The sequence below is a fragment of the Ahaetulla prasina genome, chromosome 4, assembly GCF_028640845.1.
Source record: "Ahaetulla prasina isolate Xishuangbanna chromosome 4, ASM2864084v1, whole genome shotgun sequence".
NCBI classification, from domain to species: Eukaryota; Metazoa; Chordata; class Lepidosauria; order Squamata; family Colubridae; genus Ahaetulla; species Ahaetulla prasina.
In genome coordinates, this window is record NC_080542.1 from 2,633,929 (window position 1) to 2,652,223 (window position 18,295).

Sequence of the window (18,295 nt, forward strand, 5' to 3'; positions counted from 1 at the left end):
CAATCTGCCTAATGACCGGCTGGGTGGGCATGACTAGGTGGTCATGTGACTGGGTGGGTGTGGCCAACTCAGTATCACTCACGTCAAGCCTCTACTCACCCGTCCCAGCCACTCTTCTGATGGAGAAGGAGGCTCAGCAGAAGCACCTCACTGAGGACTAGGAACATAGGCTTTCCAAGTAGAGGGAAGACCTGCAGGAGTGCAAGGCCAGGTAGCGGCGCCTGGAGGCTCAGTGGGCTGAGATGGGCAGCCAGTTCCAGGCCATGATGCAGTCCCACTGGAACGAGGCCCTCCGGCTCTTCTCCACCAGCGGTTCTTCCCTCCAGCCTTCGCCCAAAGCCCCACAGCAGGAAGTTGAAGCAGACCCCAAGTCAGAATTTCTTCCCCCCTCCGACCCACACAAAAAGACCCCGAAGGGGGAGACTCTCTGCAGCAACACAAACGTTCGTTGCATGTATCCAGCCCGGGGGGGGGGGGTTCGTAGTTTCAGGACCCCTGATTTAGTGCAATATAAAAAGTGCAAATAATTTTTCTGAGAACCACCAACATTTTCTCGTGGACCACCAGTTGGTGACCGCTGCCGTAAACGGTGGCCCGGTGGTTAGAGTGCAGTACTGCAGGCTACTTCTGCTGCCTGCCGGCTGCCTGCATTTCAACAGTTCGATCCTCACCAGGCTGAAGGTTGACTCGGCTTTCCGTTCTTCTGAGTTGGCAAAATAAGGACCCAGATTGTTGGGGGGCAAGAGGCTGCCTCTGTAAACCGCTTAGAGAGGGCTGTAAAGGAAGGAAGGAAGGAAGGAAGGAAGGAAGGAAGGAAGGAAGGAAGGAAGGAAGGGGGAGGGAGGGAGGGAGGGAGGGAAGAAAGAGAAAAAGGGAAGAAGGAAGAAGGGAAGGCAGGAAGGAAAGATAGGAAGGAAGGAAGGAAGGAAGGAAGGAAGGAAGGAAGGAAGGAAGGAAGGAAGGAAGGAAGGAAGCGGGAGGGAGGGGAAAAAGAAAAGAGAAGGAGGAAGGGAAGGAAGGAAGGAAAAGGGAGGGAAGGAGGAAGGGAAGGAAGAGAAAAAGGCAAGAAGGAAGAAGGGAAGGCAGGAAGGAAAGATAGGAAGGAAAGATAGGAAGGAAAGATAGGAAGGAAGGAAGGAAGGAAGGAAGGAAGGAAGGAAGGAAGGAAGGAAGGAAGGAAGGAAGGAGGGAGGGAAAAAAGGAGAAGGAGGAAGGGAAGGAAGGAAGGAAAAGGGAGGGAAGGAGGAAGGGAAGGAAGAGAAAAAGGCAAGAAGGAAGAAGGGAAGGCAGGAAGGAAAGATAGGAAGGAAGGAAGGAAAGAAGGAAGGAAGTGGGAGGGAGGGAGGGAGGGAAGGAAGAGAAAAAGGGAAGAAGGAGGAAGGGAAGGAAGGAAGGAAAAGGGAAGGAAGGAGGAAGGGAAGGAAAAGAAAAAGGCAAGAAGGAAGAATGGAAGGAAGGAAGGAAAGATAGGAAGGAAAAGGGAGGGAAGGAAGAGAAAAAGGGAAGAAGGGAAGGAAGGAGGAAGGTAGAAGGCAAGAAGGAAGAAGGGAAGGAAGGAAGGAAAAGGGAGGGAAGGAGGAAGGGAAAGAAGAGAAAAAGGCAAGAAGGAAGAATGGAAGGAAGGAAGGAAAGATAGGAAGGAAGGAAAAGGGAGGGAAGGAAGAGAAAAAGGCAAGAAGGAAGAAGGGAAGGAAGGAAAAGGGAGGGAAGGAGGAAGGGAAAGAAGATAAAAAGGCAAGAAGGAAGAAGGGAAGGAAGGCAGGAAGGAGAGAGGAAGGAAAGAAAAGGGATGGAAGGAGGAAGGGAAGGAAGAGAAAAAGGGAAGAAGGTAGAAGGGAAGGAAGGAAGGAGAGAGGAAGGAAAGAAGGAAAAAAAGGAAGGAAGCTATAGTGACACAGTGGTTAGAATGCAGGATCGCAGACTAATTCTGCCCACTGCTAGCAGTTCGATCCTGACTGGCACAAGGTTAACTCAGCCTTCTGGGTAAAACGAGGACCCAGATTGTTGGGGGGCAAGAGGCTGACTCTGCAAACGGCTGTAAAAGCACCCTGAAGCGGTGTATAAGTCTAAGGGCTACTGCAATTGTTATAACCGAAATTCCCCGACTCCGGGCCTGGTTCTTTGGGTCTCCCCCCTTCGGTAAAGGGGGTCCCTTCCCTGTCCCGTCCCGCAGACCACCTCCAACAACGTCCAGAGCATCATCGAGAGCCGCGTGGAGAAGCGCACGAAGGGCGTCTACGTCCCCATGGGAGGCAAAAGCATGATCACTTTCATGGATGACCTCAACATGCCGGCCAAAGACACGTTCGGTTCCCAGCCCCCTCTGGAACTCCTCCGCCTTTGGCTCGACTACGGCTTCTGGTACGACCGGACCAAGCAGACCATCAAACACATCAAGGTGAAAACCGGGGCGGTGCCCTCGCCCACCTGCCGTGCCCCCCCCCTAGACTCCCACCCCCCCCACGATGCCCGCCTTCCTTCCCGCCCACCCGCCCGCCTGCCAGGACCGATTGTTTTTACAAGGCGCCTCTCCGGCGCATTAAATGCGGTCACGCACCGAACTCGGCATTGTCTCTTTAGACCCCTGGGTTGTTTGAAAACGCGGCAGCTGGCAGTGCCCGGAATAATTGTCTTACAGAGGCCGGCGTGTCTCTGGATTTCAGTCAGGGGTGGAGAAGAGGAGGGGGGCCGGTGCGGCACAGCCCCCCCCCCAACACACCCCTGAGGGAAGGGCAGGGTGGCACACGCCGTGCCGACGATTAAAGTTCTCCTCTTCGTATGACGCCGGCATTGGCACGGAGACGACTAAACCGTTCGCAGCCAGAGGGTGGGCTGCGGGGAAGGTGGGTGGGTGGGTCCTTTTTTCCTCCCCTTTTTTTTTGATCCACGAGGACGTCTGTCTCCCCCCCCCCTCCCCCCAGGACATGTTCCTGATGGCAGCCATGGGACCCCCCGGAGGAGGGCGTACGGTGATCTCCAGCCGTTTGCAGAGCCGTTTCAACCTCATCAATATGACCTTCCCCACCGTAAGGACTGCTTGGCATCTGAGCCGAGGAGGGGGCCGCGGGTCGGGGCTTAAGCTGGCGAGCGAAGGAGAGGGACCCCCTAGCCAACTTTTCCTCATCCTCTCTGCCACCAATTCCTGCAGAGGTGACCCACCCGGCTCTAACGTCTCTTCGGCGGAGGGCAGGATGGGGACGATGGGAAGAGGACGGGGGTAGGTTTGGGTGGGCCCTGCTGGCAAGGCACAGCTAGGGCCCAATGCAGGAAGTTCACCGTGGTATCTCTACCTCCTTCTGAACCTTCCGGAAGCTCCCATCTTCACGTCCCTTACACCTTGCACCGGACTTTCCTGTTGAAGTGGAAGGAGATCGGCTTTGGGGTGTTGGCCCCGTTGTGGAATATAATTTGGGATTTCTCAAGCTTGGCCATTTTAAAGAGGTGTGGACTTCAACTCCCAGAATTCCCCAGCCAGCCACGTAGGGTAACTTTCTTCATAGACGGTGGGTATGCAAGTAAGCGTAATATATCTTGACTTCAGCAAAGTGAGGGAAAAAAAGAGAGCTGGCTGGGGAATTCTGGGAGTTGAAGTCCACCGGTCTTAAATCAGGGGTCTCCAACCTTGGCCACTTGAAGACTTGTGGACTTCAACTCCCAGAATTCCCCAGCCAGCTGCATAGGGTAACTTTCCTAATAGACGGTGGGTATGCAGTTAAGTGTAATATATCTTGACTTCAGCAAAGTGAAACGAAGAACTGGCCGGGGAATTCTGGGAGTTGAAAGTCCACACCTCTGAAAGTGGCCAAGATTGCAGCGGTGGTGGTGGGAATGTTTTCACAGCAATGCTGGCTGTTGGATTCTGGGATTTGAAGTCCACACGTCTTAAAGAAACCAAGATTGAGATAGGTTCTCTCTTATTCAACATTTGTTCCAAGTTTTCAATGGGCTCCTTTGAACGTCGGCCTTCACTCACATTATAGGACGGGGAGGGGGGGTTGCAAGGGGGGGGGCATTTTCCCTCAAGTGCTGGAACCCCCAAAAAATCACGGGGTCTCCGGGTTTAACCTCCGAGGGTCCAAGCGTGTTGCCTATGTATCAGAACCAATCTATGCCCTGCAACTCTTGAAGCAGGGGTAGGATTCAGCCGGTTCGGACTGAATCCGAACCGGCTGAATCCCGGTTCGGATTCAGAATTTGGGTGAACCGGATGTTGATTTTAATCTGGTTCGTCGAACCGGTAGTCTCCCCTACCCCCCACCCGCTCCTCCACCCCCAGGAGTCTCCATGCGGCCCGTTTTGGATGCCAGGTAAATGAAACGGCCCACGCAGAGGCTCTGGGAGGGTGAAAAACGGGCCTACCGGAAGTTCCAGAAGTCGGAAATAGGCCCATTTTCGCCCTCCCGGAGGCTCAAGGAAAGCCTCGGGAGCCTGGGGAGGGCGAAAACACCCTCCCTACTGTGGTACAGGAAGCCGACTAGGCCACGCCCCCATGGCCACGCCCACCCAGCAACCAGGCAGAGAACCAGTTGCTAACGTTTTTTCAATCCCACCCTAACATGCAGAGGACTTCCAGAAAGACATCTCCTGCCGTTGGAGGCTTAACTCAGAGCCACATGAGACGGGGAGGGTGTCGTCCTGCTGTTCCCCCCCCCCAGCCCGCCTTCCTGATTTTCTTCCCGTCCTCCCCTCCCCCTCCGGACAGGATTCCCAAATCCGTCGCATCTTCGGCACCATGATCAACCAGAAGTTGCAGAACTTTGAGGAGGCCGTCAAGCCCATCGGCAACGTCATCACCGAGGCCACGGTGGAGCTCTACAACAGCGTGGTCCAACGGTTCCTGCCCACGCCGGCCAAAATCCACTACCTCTTCAACCTGCGGGACATTTCCAAGGTAGGAAGAAGGAGGAGTGGGGCGTTTAGCCGAGAGAGGCGGCGCTCTCGCCTCCCGATCAGGAGGCCGCGAGTTTGATCCTAGGTAGAGGCCGATCTTTCTCTCTCTCTCTCTCTCTCTCTCTCTGGGCACGTTGAGAATGTGTCTGTTGAGCAAAACTCCGCACTGGCGACAGGGAAAAGCATCCGGCCAGTAAAACACTCTGCTAAATCCATTCGGTTGCCGTTAAACAACAACAAAGCAGGAGGAGTTTGTCCGAATTTGTGCTGCCCTCGAAGTTCCTTTCTCAGGAATCACATCGCCCTTGGCAGAGGGGGGGGGGGCCTTCACTGAAGCAATGCCAGGCGACCCGCACGCGGAGGGGCGGCGGGCTCCCTGCATGGGTCGGGAGCCGGTTGTGCCTCGGGCAAGGAAGCGAGTCCCGCTTAGCTCCTCAAAGCTTGGAAGCGGAGAAGATTTTTCTCCATCCTCCCAAGTTTTTCCGAACATCCTGTGGTCGTGTGTGTCTCTCCCCCCCCTCCTCAAATCCCAGGGAATTCCTCCCCCTCCCTGCTTCTCTCCTATCGCGGGGAAGGGCGCAAACCGCTCCATCTTTTGTGACTGTGCCCCAAGTGGCCACCCGGGCCTTCTTATCGCGAGCCAAACCGTTTCCAAGGGTTTCGTGTTTTCCTGCGCTGCTGCCTCCGCGGATGCCCAGAGGCTGTGAGCATTAGGATTCCATGCAAGGCAGAGATGCGGAGCGCACATCAAATGGGCACTGCGGCTTTGGAGACATCAAATGCCACCGAATGTTTATCCCCGGTTTTAAGCCCCGAAGCTCTTCTCTCGCACATCAAATGAAGGCCGGATGCCCGTGAGCTGGGCTGCCAGTGCCAGCCTGCCCCCCCTTTCAGCTGGTTAAAGGGGTGCAGAGCACAGCCAGAAATTGGGGGGGGGGGGTTTGGTCTCGCTCCTCAAAGTGTAAAAGTGCGGCATTCCCCCCCCCCCCAGGGCTTCTCCGAACCACGACAACATTATTATTCCGTTGTTATTGTGTTTTCCCACCGCTTCAAATAGGACGTAGGTATCCCAATGCCAGGCCGGTCCTGATTTAGATCTTCGGCTTTGTTAAAAACAAAACCAAAAAAAAAAAAAAAGGGTTTGTTTGGGGTTTTTTTGATCATTCAAATGACACCTTGAACCGTGAAGAGTTGATGTGATGGAAGGCGGATCAGGGGAGACAAGCAGATTTTACTCCAGAAAAAAGGAAGGGAAACCGAGGGTTTCTGCTGACTGGCAATTGCGCAGGGAAGAGCAGTTTAATTGAAAAGTGGAAAGAAAGGAAGGAAGGAAGGAAGGAAGGAAGGAAGGAAGGAAGGAAGGAAGGAAGGAGGAAGGAAGGAAGGAAGGAGAGAAAGAGAGAAAGAAAGAAGGGAAAGAGAGAAAGGAAGAGTGAAAGGAAGGAGAGAAAGAAAGGAAGGAGAGAGAAAAAAAGAAAGAGGGAGGGAGGGAGGGAGAAAAAGAGAAAGAAAGAAAGAAAGAAAGAAAGAATGGAAAGAGAGAAAGGAAGAGTGAAAGGTAGGAGAGAAAGAAAGGAAGAAAAAAAGAAGGAAGAAAAAGAGGGAGGGAAGGAGGAAGGAAGGAAAGAAGCAAGGAAAAGAGAAAGGGGGGAGAGAGAACAAGAAAGAGAAAGAAAAGGAAGGAAGAGGGAGGGAGGGAGGAAAAGAGAAAGAAAGAGAAGGAAAGAAGGCAAGTGGGGAGAGAGAGAAAGAAAGGGAAAGGAAGGGAGGAGAGAGAAATAAAAAGGGAGGGAGGAAGGGAGGGAGGAAGGAAAAGAGAAAGGGAAAGAAAGAAAGAAAAAGGGCAGGAGGAAAAGAGAAAGAGAAAGAAAGAGGGGAGAGAGAGAGAAAGAAAGGGAAAGGAAGGAAGGAGAGAGTAAGAGAAAGAAGAGGAAGGAAGAAGGAAAGAGAAAGGGAGAGAGAGAGAGAGAGAGTGAAAGAAGAAGAAGAGAGAGGAGAGAGACAGAAAGAGAAGGAAAGGGAGGAAGGAGAGAGAGAAAGAAAAGAGAGAGAGAGACAGGGAAAGAAAGAAGGGAAGGAAGGAAGGGGAGAGAGAGAGAAAGAAAAAGGAAAGAGAAGGAAGGAAAGAGAAAAAGAAAGAAAGAAAGAAAGAAAGAAAGAAAGAAAGAAAGAAAGAAAGAAAGAAAGAAAGGAGCAACATGGGGAGGCGGTGTCTACTTCACCTGCTTTAAACTGATTAATTCTGTGCAGCTAGTAGCCAGTTCCAGGTTCTTAGATAATCCAATTAAATCAGGCTATACGTATGTTGCTTCAGTGAGCCCTCCGCTGCATTGTTCCCGCTTAATGGTTAATAAATGGAAAGAAAGAAAGAAAGAAAGAAAGAAAGAAAGAAAGAAAGAAAGAAAGAAAAAAATAGAACGGAAGGCTGGCCCGGTGGCTGTTGGTAGAGATAGGAGAGAATAGCTAGAGCTCTGGGATCCTCTGAGCTTGGGGTTTTTTTCTTGCAGGCGTTTCAGGACCCAACTAGGGAACAGCATCAGCACTGCTGCGGATCATCATCTCGCTGCCATCCCTTCTAGCGCTGATGATGTTATCTAGTCGGGTCAGGAAATGCCTGCAAGAAAACCACCCGGCTCAGAGAGCACCAAAGACCCCCACAGTTCCTCCCCTTTCTTCTCTCTTTCCTCCTCCTCTTCCTCCCCCTCCCCCCTTCCTCCTCCTCTCCTCTCTGCACACTCCCTTTTAGCACTGATGACGTTCCCTAGTTGGGTCATGAGACGCCTGCAAGAAAACCACCCAGCTCAGAGAGCACCAAGGACCCCACAGTCTTCCTCCTCCTCCTCCTCCTTTCCTTCTGCTCTTCTTCCCTCTTCTCTTCCTCCTCCTCCTCTCCCCTCGCCTCCTCTTCCTCTTCCTCCTCCTCCTTTCTTCTTCTTTCTCTTCCCTCTTCTCTTCCTCCTCCTCTTCCTCCTCCTCCTCCTCCTTCTCCTTTCCTTCTGCTCCTCCTCCCTCTTCTCTTCCTCCTCCTCTCCCCTCGCCTCCTCTTCCTCCTCCTCTTCTTCCTCCTCTTCCTCTCCTCTTCCTCCTCCTCCTCCTCCTCTCCTTTCCTTCTGCTCCTCTTCCTCTTCTCTTCCTCCTCCTCTTCCCTCCTCCTCTTCCTCCTCCTCCTTTCTTCTTTCTCTTCCTCTTCTCCTCCTCCTCCTTCTCCTTTCCTTCTGCTCCTCTTCCCTCTTCTCTTCCTCCTCCTCCTCTCCCCTCGCCTCCTCTTCCTCCTCCTCCTTTCTTCTTCTTCTCTTCTTCTCTTCCTCCTCCTTCTCCTCCTCCTTTCCTTCTGCTCCTCTTCCCTCTTCTCTTCCTCCTCCTCTTCCCCCCTCGCCTCTTCTTCCTCCTCCTCCTTTCTTCTTCCTCCTCTTCCCTCTTCTCTTCCTCCTCCTCCTCCCCCCTTTTCTCCTCCTCCTCCTCCTCCTGCAGCTTGGCCCGCCTGTGTTGCAAAGCGTCTTAATGGACCACTTATTTCCCACCGAGGGGGCACCGCGAAGAAGCAGAGGCCAGCAGGCTTGGAGGTTGAAGGACAGAGACGGCCCCTTCTCCCTGGCGTCTAGCAACGGTCGGGGGGGTCTTGTGTTCAAGAGTGTGCGGTTGTGTCCCGTCTCTCAAAGGGGGTCTGTTAACTTCCCCCTCCTCCTCCTTCAGGTCTTCCAAGGGATGCTGAGGGCCCACAAGGACTTCCACGACACCAAAACCAGCCTGACCCGTCTCTGGATCCACGAATGCTTCAGGTGGGCTCCCTCGCCCTGCTTCCTCTGGTCTGAAGTGGTATGTAGGGTTTCCTGCCTGGGCAGGGGGCTGGACTAGAGGACCTCCGAGGTCCCTTCCAACTCTGTGATCCTATCCTATCCTACTCTACTCTACTCCTGTTCCGTTCTATTCTCTTATTTATTCTATTCTATTCTATTCTATTCTGTTCTGTTCTGTTCTGTTCTGTTCTATTTTTCTATCCTATCCTATCCTACTCTACTCTACTCTACTCCTGTCCTGTTCTGTCCTGTCCTGTCCTGTCCTGTCCTATCCTATCCTATCCTATCCTATCCTATCCTATCCTATCCTATCCTATCCTATCCTCTATTTATTTTATTCTATTTTCCTATTCTATTCTATTCTACTTTTTTCTATTCTATTCTGTTCTATTCTATTCTATTCTATTCTGTTCTGTTCTATTCTATTTTTCTATCCTATCCTATCCTATCCTATCCTACTCTACTCCTGTTCTGTTCTGTTCTGTCCTGTCCTGTCCTATCCTATCCTATCCTATCCTATCCTATCCTATCCTATCCTATCCTATCCTATCCTATCCTATCCTATCCTATCCTATCCTCTATTTATTTTATTCTATTTTCCTATTCTATTCTATTCTATTCTATTCAATTCTATTCTATTCTATTCCATTCTATTCTATTCTATTCTATTTTCTATCCTATCCCATCCCATCCTACTCTACTCTACTCCTGTTCTGTCCTGTTCTGTCCTGTTCTGTTCTGTTCATTCTGTCCTGTCCCATCCTATCCTATCCCATCCTATCCTATCCTATCCTCATCCTATCCCATCCCATCCCATCCTATCCCATCCTCATCCTATCCTATCCTCTATTTATTTTATTCCATTCCTATTCTATTCATTCTATTCTATCTCATTCTATCTCTATTCTATTCTATCTCATTCTATTCTATTCCATTCCATTCCATTCCATTCCATTCCACTCCATATTTTCTATTCTATTCTATTCTATTCTATTCTATTCTATTCTATTCTATTCTATTCTATTCCATTCCATTCCATTCCATTCCATTCCATTCCCTTCCATATTTTCCATTCCATTCCATTCCATTCCATTCCATTCCATTCCATTCCATTCCATTCTATTCTATTCTATTCTATTCTATTCTATTCTATTCTATTCCATTCCATTCCATTCCACTCCATATTTTCTATTCTATTCTATTCTATTCTATTCTATTCTATTCTATTCTATTCTATTCTATTCTATTCTATTCTATTCTATTCTATTCTATTCCATTCCATTCCATTCCATTCCATTCCATTCCATCTATTCTATTCTATTCCATTCCATTCCATTCCATTCCATTCTATTCCATTCCATATTTTCCATTCCATCTATTCTATTCTATTCTATTCTATTCTATTCTATTCTATTCTATTCTATTCTATTCTATTCTATTCTATTTTTCTATCCTATCCTATCCTACTCTACTCTACTCCTGTTCTGTTCTGTTCTGTTCTGTTCTATTCTGTTCTGTCCTGTTCTGTTCTATCCTGTCCTGTCCTGTCCTATCCTATCCTATCCTATCCTATCCTATCCTATCCTATCCTATCCTATCCTATCCTATCCTATCCTATCATCTATTTATTTTATTCTATTTTCCTATTCTATTCTATTCTACTTTTTTCTATTCTATTCTATTCTATTCTATTCTATTCTATTCTATTCTATTCTATTCTATTCTATTCCATTCCATATTTTCTATTCTATTCTATTCTATTTTTCTATCCTATCCTATCCTACTCTACTCTACTCCTGTTCTGTTCTGTTCTGTTCTGTTCTATTCTGTTCTGTCCTGTCCTATCCTATCCTATCCTGTCCTGTCCTGTCCTGTCCTGTCCTGTCCTGTCCTGTCCTATCCTATCCTATCCTATCATCTATTTATTTTATTCTATTTTCCTATTCTATTCTACTTTTTTCTATTCTATTCTATTCTATTCTATTCTATTCCATTCTATTCCATATTTTCTATTCCATTCCATTCCATTCCATTCCATTCCATTCCATCTATTCTATTCTATTCTGTTCTATTCTATTCTATTCTATTCTATTCTATTCTATTCTATTCAGCAGGGGGTTGGACTAGAGGACCTCCAAGGTCCCTTCCAACTCTGTGATTCTATTCTTCCGTCAAGCCCATCCTCCCCTTCTGAGTGGAAGGTGCCAACCGCCCCCTGCTGGGCTGGAGATGGCTTTGCAAGAGGCTGCTTCGGTCTGTCTCTCTTTGTGTTTTTGTGTGTGTGCGTGTGCGTGTATATGATGGCCATGGCCAACAGGGGGCGCCAGAGTGAGGTTTTTGTTTTCCTGGCAGGGTCTTCTCGGACCGCCTGGTGGACACCACCGACATGGAGACCTTCGTGGCCCTTTTGGGAGAGAAGCTGGGCACCTTCTTTGACCTGACCTTCCACCACATCTGCCCCAGCAAGCGGTCGCCCATTTTTGGTAGGTGCCAACGCCCCTCGGGCACCTCTTTGGCCACCGTCCTTAAGCGAGTCCTAGCAGTGATGAAGGGAATCCCATGGTCGTTAAGCGAATCATTACTTATTAAATGAATCCCACGGTCGTTAAAGCGAATCCGGCTTCCTCTGTTGACTTTGATGGTGAGAAGCCGGCAAGTTTTAACTCTTTTGTCATGGTTGTTAATCATAGCAGTTATTAAGTGAATCCCATGGTCATTAAGTGAATTATCACAGTTGTTAAGCAGGAGATCATCTACTGTTTATTAACTATTTAATAAAATAGAATAGAATGAACTGGAAGGGACCCTGGAGGCCTTCTAGTCCAGCCCCTATATTTTCTTTTCTTTTTTTTTTCCCCTTTTTCCCTCCATCCCTCCTCGTTTCCGATTCCTTTTTACAAAATTTATCCCTGTATTTTCTATTTCCATCGACTAATTTAAATGAGAAAACCACGGAGCAGAATTTTTTTTTTTAAATTTGCATTTATATCCCGCCCTTCTCCGAAGACTCAGGGCGGCTTACACTGTGTCAAGCAATAGTCTTCATCCATTTGTATATTTATATACAAAGTCAACTTTTATTGCCCCCCCAACAATCTGGGTCCTCATTTTACGTACCTTATAAAGGATGGAAGGCTGAGTCAACCTTGGGCCTGGTGGGACTTGAACCTGCAGTAATTGCAAGCAGCTGTTGTTAATAACAGACTGTCTTAGCAGCCTGAGCCACAGAGGCCCATGAATTCACTTAACAACGGTCTCGCTCGGCCAGGGAAATTTGGGGCGCCATCGTGGTCGCCCCAGATCTCCCCAGCCGCGCTCCGGGACTCCCGAAAATGGGAAGAGGGTCATCCATGGGGGCAGAAACAGCCCCTTCCCAGACCCCCCCACCCCCACCCCAATCCAGAAAGGGGGTACCGTTTCCTTCTCCAGGTGACTTCATGCGCAACGTCTACGAGGACATGATGGACATGGGCGTCCTGAAGGCCGAGATGGAGCGGGCGCTGGGAGACTACAACCGGACCCCAGGCGTGGTACCCATGAGGCTGGTGCTCTTCCGGGATGCCATCGAGCACAGTGAGTGGGAACAGCCTACGTTTTTCCCCCCTAGCGGGGGACTGGGGTAGGGTGGGGGGCGGGCAGGAATGTGGATAGAACAGAGTGGGAGGGGACCTTGGAGGTCATCTAATCCAACCCCCTGCTCAAGCAAGAGACCCTATATCCCATCACGGATAAGTGGGTGAAGGAGCACCCGCAACCTCTAGTGGCAGGCTGTCCCACTGGTTAATTGTCCTCGTTTTTAGGAAATTTCTCCATCCGTTGCTTCTTCTCCTGCCTTCAGGGGCTTTGGAGAAAAGGTTAATTCTTATCAACTGCTTAGAAAGGGCTGTAACTATGAAGTAGTATATAAATTTAAATGCTATTGTTTATCTGTCTATTTGTCTGTCTCTCTGTCCATCCGTCCATCCATCTATCCACCTATCCATCCATCCATCCATCCATCCATCCATTCATCCACCCAGCTATCATATGTCTGTCTATTATCTTTCTATCTTTCGCCACGAACTTAAAACCTATTTATTCCGTCTAGCTGGACTGGCTTGATTTTAAAATTTTTAATCTGCTTTTATGGGTTTTAAATTTTTGTAAATTTTTATAGGGTGTTACTGTATTTTAAAATTTTTGGCCAATCAAATAAGTTTTTTAAGGGGTTGTTCTTAATATTATATGTATTGTTTTCTTTGTATTTTATTCTGGCTGTGCACCGCCCTGAGTCCTTCGGGAGAAGGGCAGTATTCAAATTAAAATATTATTATTATTATTATTATTATTATTATTATTATTATTATTATTATTATTATTATTATTATTATTATTATTATTATTATTATTATTATTATTATTCTATCTGTCTATCATCCATATCTATTTCTATCCATCCATCCATCATATGTCTGTCTATCATCTCTCTCCCTATCTCTCTATCTCTCTATCTACCATTCTATCGATCATTTATCTATCCATCCATCCATCCATCCATCCATCTATCATACGTCTATCATCTTTTTTCTTTCTTTCTTTCTTTCTTTCTTTCTTTCTTTCTAAAATTCTATCATTCTATCGATCATTTATCCATCCATCCATCTATCATACGTCTGTCTATCATCTCTTTCTTTCTTTCTTTCTTTCTTTCTTTCTTTCTTTCTTTCTTTCTTTCTTATTTCTTTCTTTCCCTCTGTCTGTCTGTCTGTCTATCATCTCTGTCTCTCTTTCTCTCTCTCATCTATTTCACCCATCTCATACAGAATCCTAGAATCCTAGGGCTGGAAGGGACCTTGGAGGTCTTCTAGTCTGACCCTTGGCTCTGGCAGGAGACCCCCTACCCCTTCAGAGAAGTGGGGCGATGGAGCATCCCACAATTTCTGGAGATCATGGCTGGTCCGAGGTCGCTTGTCCCCCCTTTCGGTGACTCTCTCCCCCCTCCTCTCTCGCAGTCACCCGCATCGTCCGCGTGATCAGCCAGCCGCGGGGCAACATGCTGCTGGTGGGCATCGGAGGGAGCGGGCGCCAGAGCCTGGCACGCCTGGCTTCTTCCATCTGCGAGTACTACACCTTCCAGATCGAGGTCTCCCGCCAGTACCGCAAACAAGAATTCCGCGAAGGTGAGCCTGTTCCTCACCTCGTTGGAGGCCAAGGGATGTTCTTCCACGTCCTCCTCAGGAGGCCTTGCTGGTGGGCTCCACGCCAAAGGTCTCCTTCTCCTTCTCCAGACATCAAGAAGCTCTACCGGCAGACCGGGGTCGACCTGAAACCCACCACCTTCCTCTTTGTGGACACCCAGATAGCGGACGAGTGCTTCCTGGAGGACATCAACAACATCCTGAGCTCTGGAGAAGTACCCAACCTCTACAAACCGGATGAGTTCGAGGAGGTGTGTGACACGGGGCCGAGCATTCCCCTGGCCTAGCCCAATTGTTTTGCCCAATTTTAAGAGAATCACAGAGCTGGAAGGGACCTTTAGAGGTCTTTTAGTCCAACCCCCTGTTCAAGCAGGAGACCTGCTAGTATTTCAGACATTCCAGTCTTGGCTGAAAAAACCTCCAGTGTTGGGAGCATCCACAACTTCTAGTGGCAAGCCATTCCACTGGTTAAATGTTCTGACTGTCAGAAAATTCCAGGTTGCTTCTCTCCTTGATTAGTTTCCATCCGTTGCTGCTTCTCCTGCCTTCAGAGGCTTTGGGGAATAAGTGGACCCCACTCCTCTTCTTTGGGGCAGCCCCTCAAATATTGGAAGATGCTATCATGTCCCCCCCCCCTAGTCCTTCTTTTCATACATATACCCAATTCCTGCGACTGTTCTTCGCCATGTTTTGTCCTGCGGTCCCCTAATCCTCTTCGTTGTTCTTCTTTGCACCCTGTCCAGAATCTCAAACGTATTTTTTTATATCGTGACAACCAAAGCTGGATGATGATCTCCTCCTCCTTCCTCCTCTCCCCCCCCCCACCTCCCCCAGATCCAAAGCCACATCATCGACGCGGCCCGGGCCGAGGGCATCCAGGAGAGTCAGGACAGCATGTTTGCCTACCTGATCGAAAGAGTCCGGAACAACCTGCACGTCGTGCTATGCCTGAGTCCCGTGGGGGACCCCTTCAGGTGAGGCTTTCTGGGCCTGAGACCGGGGCTGGGATTCAGCCGGTTCGGATCGGTTCGGCGGTACCGGTAGGTCCGGCGATCAGGTGGGCCCGCCCGCCCCTGTGCGCTTTACTTGCTAGGACCCCTTCAGGTGAGGCTTTCTGGGCCCTTCAGGGGAGGTGTGAGGTCTGGGGGGGGGGGGGACACGGCATCTAGACCAGGTGGGGAGAAGGTTCGGCGTGGAGCAACAGCGACATCTGGTGGCCAAAGAGCCACAGGCCTGGTGAATGGGAGAAACGGGGAGGATGGGTTTGGAGGCAGACCTCAGGTTGAGGCGGGGCGGAGGCGGGTGGGGAGTCTCTCCCATTAAAATTATCAGCGAGGCCTTGTTAATTTTATACCCTGTACTTTGTTCTGGGAAGTCTCAGGGGTGGGAGGGGGAGGAGGGGAAGGGGAGAGGGGAGATGAAGGATCAATGTAAAGGAATGATTGAAGATATGTAATTAAGAAATAGAAATAATTTGAAATGAAAGCGGGCTGCTCAGCTGCCATTTCAGAAGGGAATGGAAAGGAGAGGAGTGAAGGAAGAAAGTAGGTAGGAAAGAGAGAGGTAGAAAAGGGGAAAGGAGAGGAAGAAGAAAGGGAAAGAGAGAGGTTAGAAAGGGTGGAAGAGAAGAGTAGGGAAGGAGGAGAGGACGTAGAAAAGCGAAGGAGAAGAGGAAGGAGGAAGAAAGTAGAAGAAAGTAGAGAAGGGAGGAGGAAAGGTTGTGTTAAGGAAGGAAGTGGTAGCTGGGCAGGTCCGAATAAGTAACAAATGAAAGTTAATGACTAATGTTGAATAAGAGACTGTATATTGAATAGGTTGTTGGAAAATGGAAATAAAACTTTTTTACTAAAAAAAAAATTATCAGCGAGGCCTTGACCCCAAATGAAGTGAACCCATAAGGACAGCTTGAAGCCTGTAGGTCAGTGATGGCTAAACTTTTTGCCAGTGCGGGTCGACGGGAGGGGTGTCGTGCGTGCCCACACCCATAATTCTCCCCACAGCCCTGCACATGTGCGCGCAGACACCCACACCCCGCACTCCCGCTTTTGGCACGCTGATGGCACGGTGGGCCCAGTAAGGGCCATTTTTGCTCTCCCAGGCTCCGGAGCCTTTCTAGTGGCAAGCCATTCCACTGGTTAAATGTTCTGACTGTCAGAAAATTCCAGGTTGCTTCTCTCCTTGATTAGTTTCCATCCGTTGCTGCTTCTCCTGCCTTCAGAGGCTTTGGGGAATAAGTGGACCCCACTCCTCTTCTTTGGGGCAGCCCCTCAAATATTGGAAGATGCTATCATGTCCCCCCCCCCTAGTCCTTCTTTTCATACATATACCCAAATCCTGCGACTGTTCTTCGCCATGTTTTGTCCTGCGGTCCCCTAATCCTCTTCGTTGCTCTTCTTTGCACCCTGTCCAGAATCTCAAACGTATTTTTTTATATCGTGACAACCAAAACTGGATGATGATCTTCTCCTCCTTCCTCCTCTCCCCCCCCCCACCTCCCCCAGATCCAAAGCCACATCATCGACGCAGCCCGGGCCGAGGGCATCCAGGAGAGTCAGGACAGCATGTTTGCCTACCTGATCGAAAGAGTCCGGAACAACCTGCACGTCGTGCTATGCCTGAGTCCCGTGGGGGACCCCTTCAGGTGAGGCTTTCTGGGCCTGAGACCGGGGCTGGGATTCAGCCGGTTCGGATCGGTTCGGCGGTACCGGTAGGTCCGGCGATCAGGTGGGCCCGCCCGCCCCTGTGCGCTTTACTTGCTAGGACCCCTTCAGGTGAGGCTTTCTGGGCCCTTCAGGTGAGGTGTGAGGTCTGTGGGGGGGGACGGACGGCATCTAGACCAGGTGGGGAGAAGGTTCGGCGTGGAGCAACAGCGACATCTGGTGGCCAAAGAGCCACAGGCCTGGTGAATGGGAGAAACGTGGAGGATGGGTTTGGAGGCAGACCTCAGGTTGAGGCGGGGTGGAGGCAGGTGGGGAGTCTCTCCCATCAAAATTATCAGCGAGGCCTTGTTAATTTTATACCCTGTACTTTGTTCTGGGAAGTCTCAGGGGGTGGGTGGAGGGGGAGGAGGGGAAGGGGAGAGGGGAGATGAAGGATCAATGTAAAGGAATGATTGAAGATATGTAATTAAGAAATAGAAATAATTTGAAATGAAAGCGGGGCTGCTCAGCTGCCATTTCAGAAGGGAATGGAAAGGGAGAGGAGGGAGTGAAGGAAGAAAGTAGGTAGGAAAGAGAGAGGTAGAAGAGGGGGAAAGGAGAGGAAGAAGAAAGGGAAAGAGAGGGTTAGAAAGGGTGGAAGAGAAGAGTAGGGAAGGAGGAGAGGATGTAGAAAAGCGAAGGAGAAGAGGAAGGATGAAGAAAGTAGAAGAAAGTAGAGAAAGGTTTGTTAAGGAAGGAAGTGGTAGCTGGGCAGGTCCGAATAAGTAACAAATGAAAGTTAATGACCAATGTTGAATAAGAGACTGTATATTGAATAGGTTGTTGGAAAATGAAAATAAAACTTTTTTACTAAAAAAAAAAATTATCAGCGAGGCCTTGACCCCAAATGAAGTGAACCCATAAGGACAGCTTGAAGCCTGTAGGTCAGTGATGGCTAAACTTTTTTGCCATCGCGTGCCAAAAGCAGGGGTCGCACGGGGGGGGGTGGGTGTCGTGCGTGTGCGTGCCCACACCCATAATTCTACGCATCCCAGCCCTGCACATGTGCACGCGACACACACACCCGCACTCCCCCGCTTTTGGCACGCGATGGCACGGTGGGCCCAGTAAGGGCCATTTTTTTGCTCTCCCCAGGCTCCGGAGCCTTTCTAGGAGCCTGGGGAGGGTGAAAACGGTCTTCCCCACCCCCCCAGACCCTCCGGAGGCAGGAAACAGCCTGTTTCTCTACTTCCGGTGGGCCCAGAAGGCCCCAAAATCAGCTGGCTGGCGTGCGCGTGTGTGCCAGAGCTGAGCTCACGTGCCCACCAATATGGCTCCGCGTGTCATATGTTCGCCATCGTGAATTGGGCCTCATCAAAACAATATATAGGATCTCCTGCTAGAGCAGGGGGGTTGGACTAGAAGACCTCCAAGGTCCCTTCCAGCTCTGGTCTATTCTAAAACCCTAATTGTAAGCAGTCCTCAAAGGACAACCGTTCGTTTAGTGACCATTCGGAGTTAGAACGGCGCTGGAAAAAAGTGACCTAGGACTGTTTTCCCACACTTAAACGACCGTTCAACATTCCCCACTGTCAACGTGATCCAAATTATGACGGTTGCGACGTCCTGCTTCTCATGGGCGAAACCTTCAGACAAGCAGTTGAGGTCGTAACAGGGGGGGAAAACTCACGACCGCTGTCTCACTTAGCAACAAAGATTGGTTTTGTAAGTCGAGGACTAACCGTAGTCTTTGAAGCCCCCTCCCAGCTGTGGAAAGCATTAGCGGGTGCTC

The 18,295-nt window shown here is 49.6% G+C and overlaps 1 protein-coding gene across 1 annotated transcript in view; it reads left to right on the plus strand.

The window, feature by feature from the left end:
• DNAH2 (dynein axonemal heavy chain 2) overlaps positions 1 to 18,295 on the plus strand; it is a 187,912-nt gene that overhangs the window by 129,439 nt on the left and 40,178 nt on the right. The window contains exons 49-57 of the mRNA XM_058183311.1: positions 2,174 to 2,398; positions 2,922 to 3,026; positions 4,703 to 4,891; positions 8,584 to 8,669; positions 11,040 to 11,170; positions 12,117 to 12,260; positions 13,679 to 13,846; positions 13,955 to 14,115; positions 14,699 to 14,838. Coding sequence (XP_058039294.1) covers positions 2,174 to 2,398; positions 2,922 to 3,026; positions 4,703 to 4,891; positions 8,584 to 8,669; positions 11,040 to 11,170; positions 12,117 to 12,260; positions 13,679 to 13,846; positions 13,955 to 14,115; positions 14,699 to 14,838 — 1,349 coding nt within the window. The remainder of the gene's footprint in view (positions 1 to 2,173; positions 2,399 to 2,921; positions 3,027 to 4,702; positions 4,892 to 8,583; positions 8,670 to 11,039; positions 11,171 to 12,116; positions 12,261 to 13,678; positions 13,847 to 13,954; positions 14,116 to 14,698; positions 14,839 to 18,295) is intronic.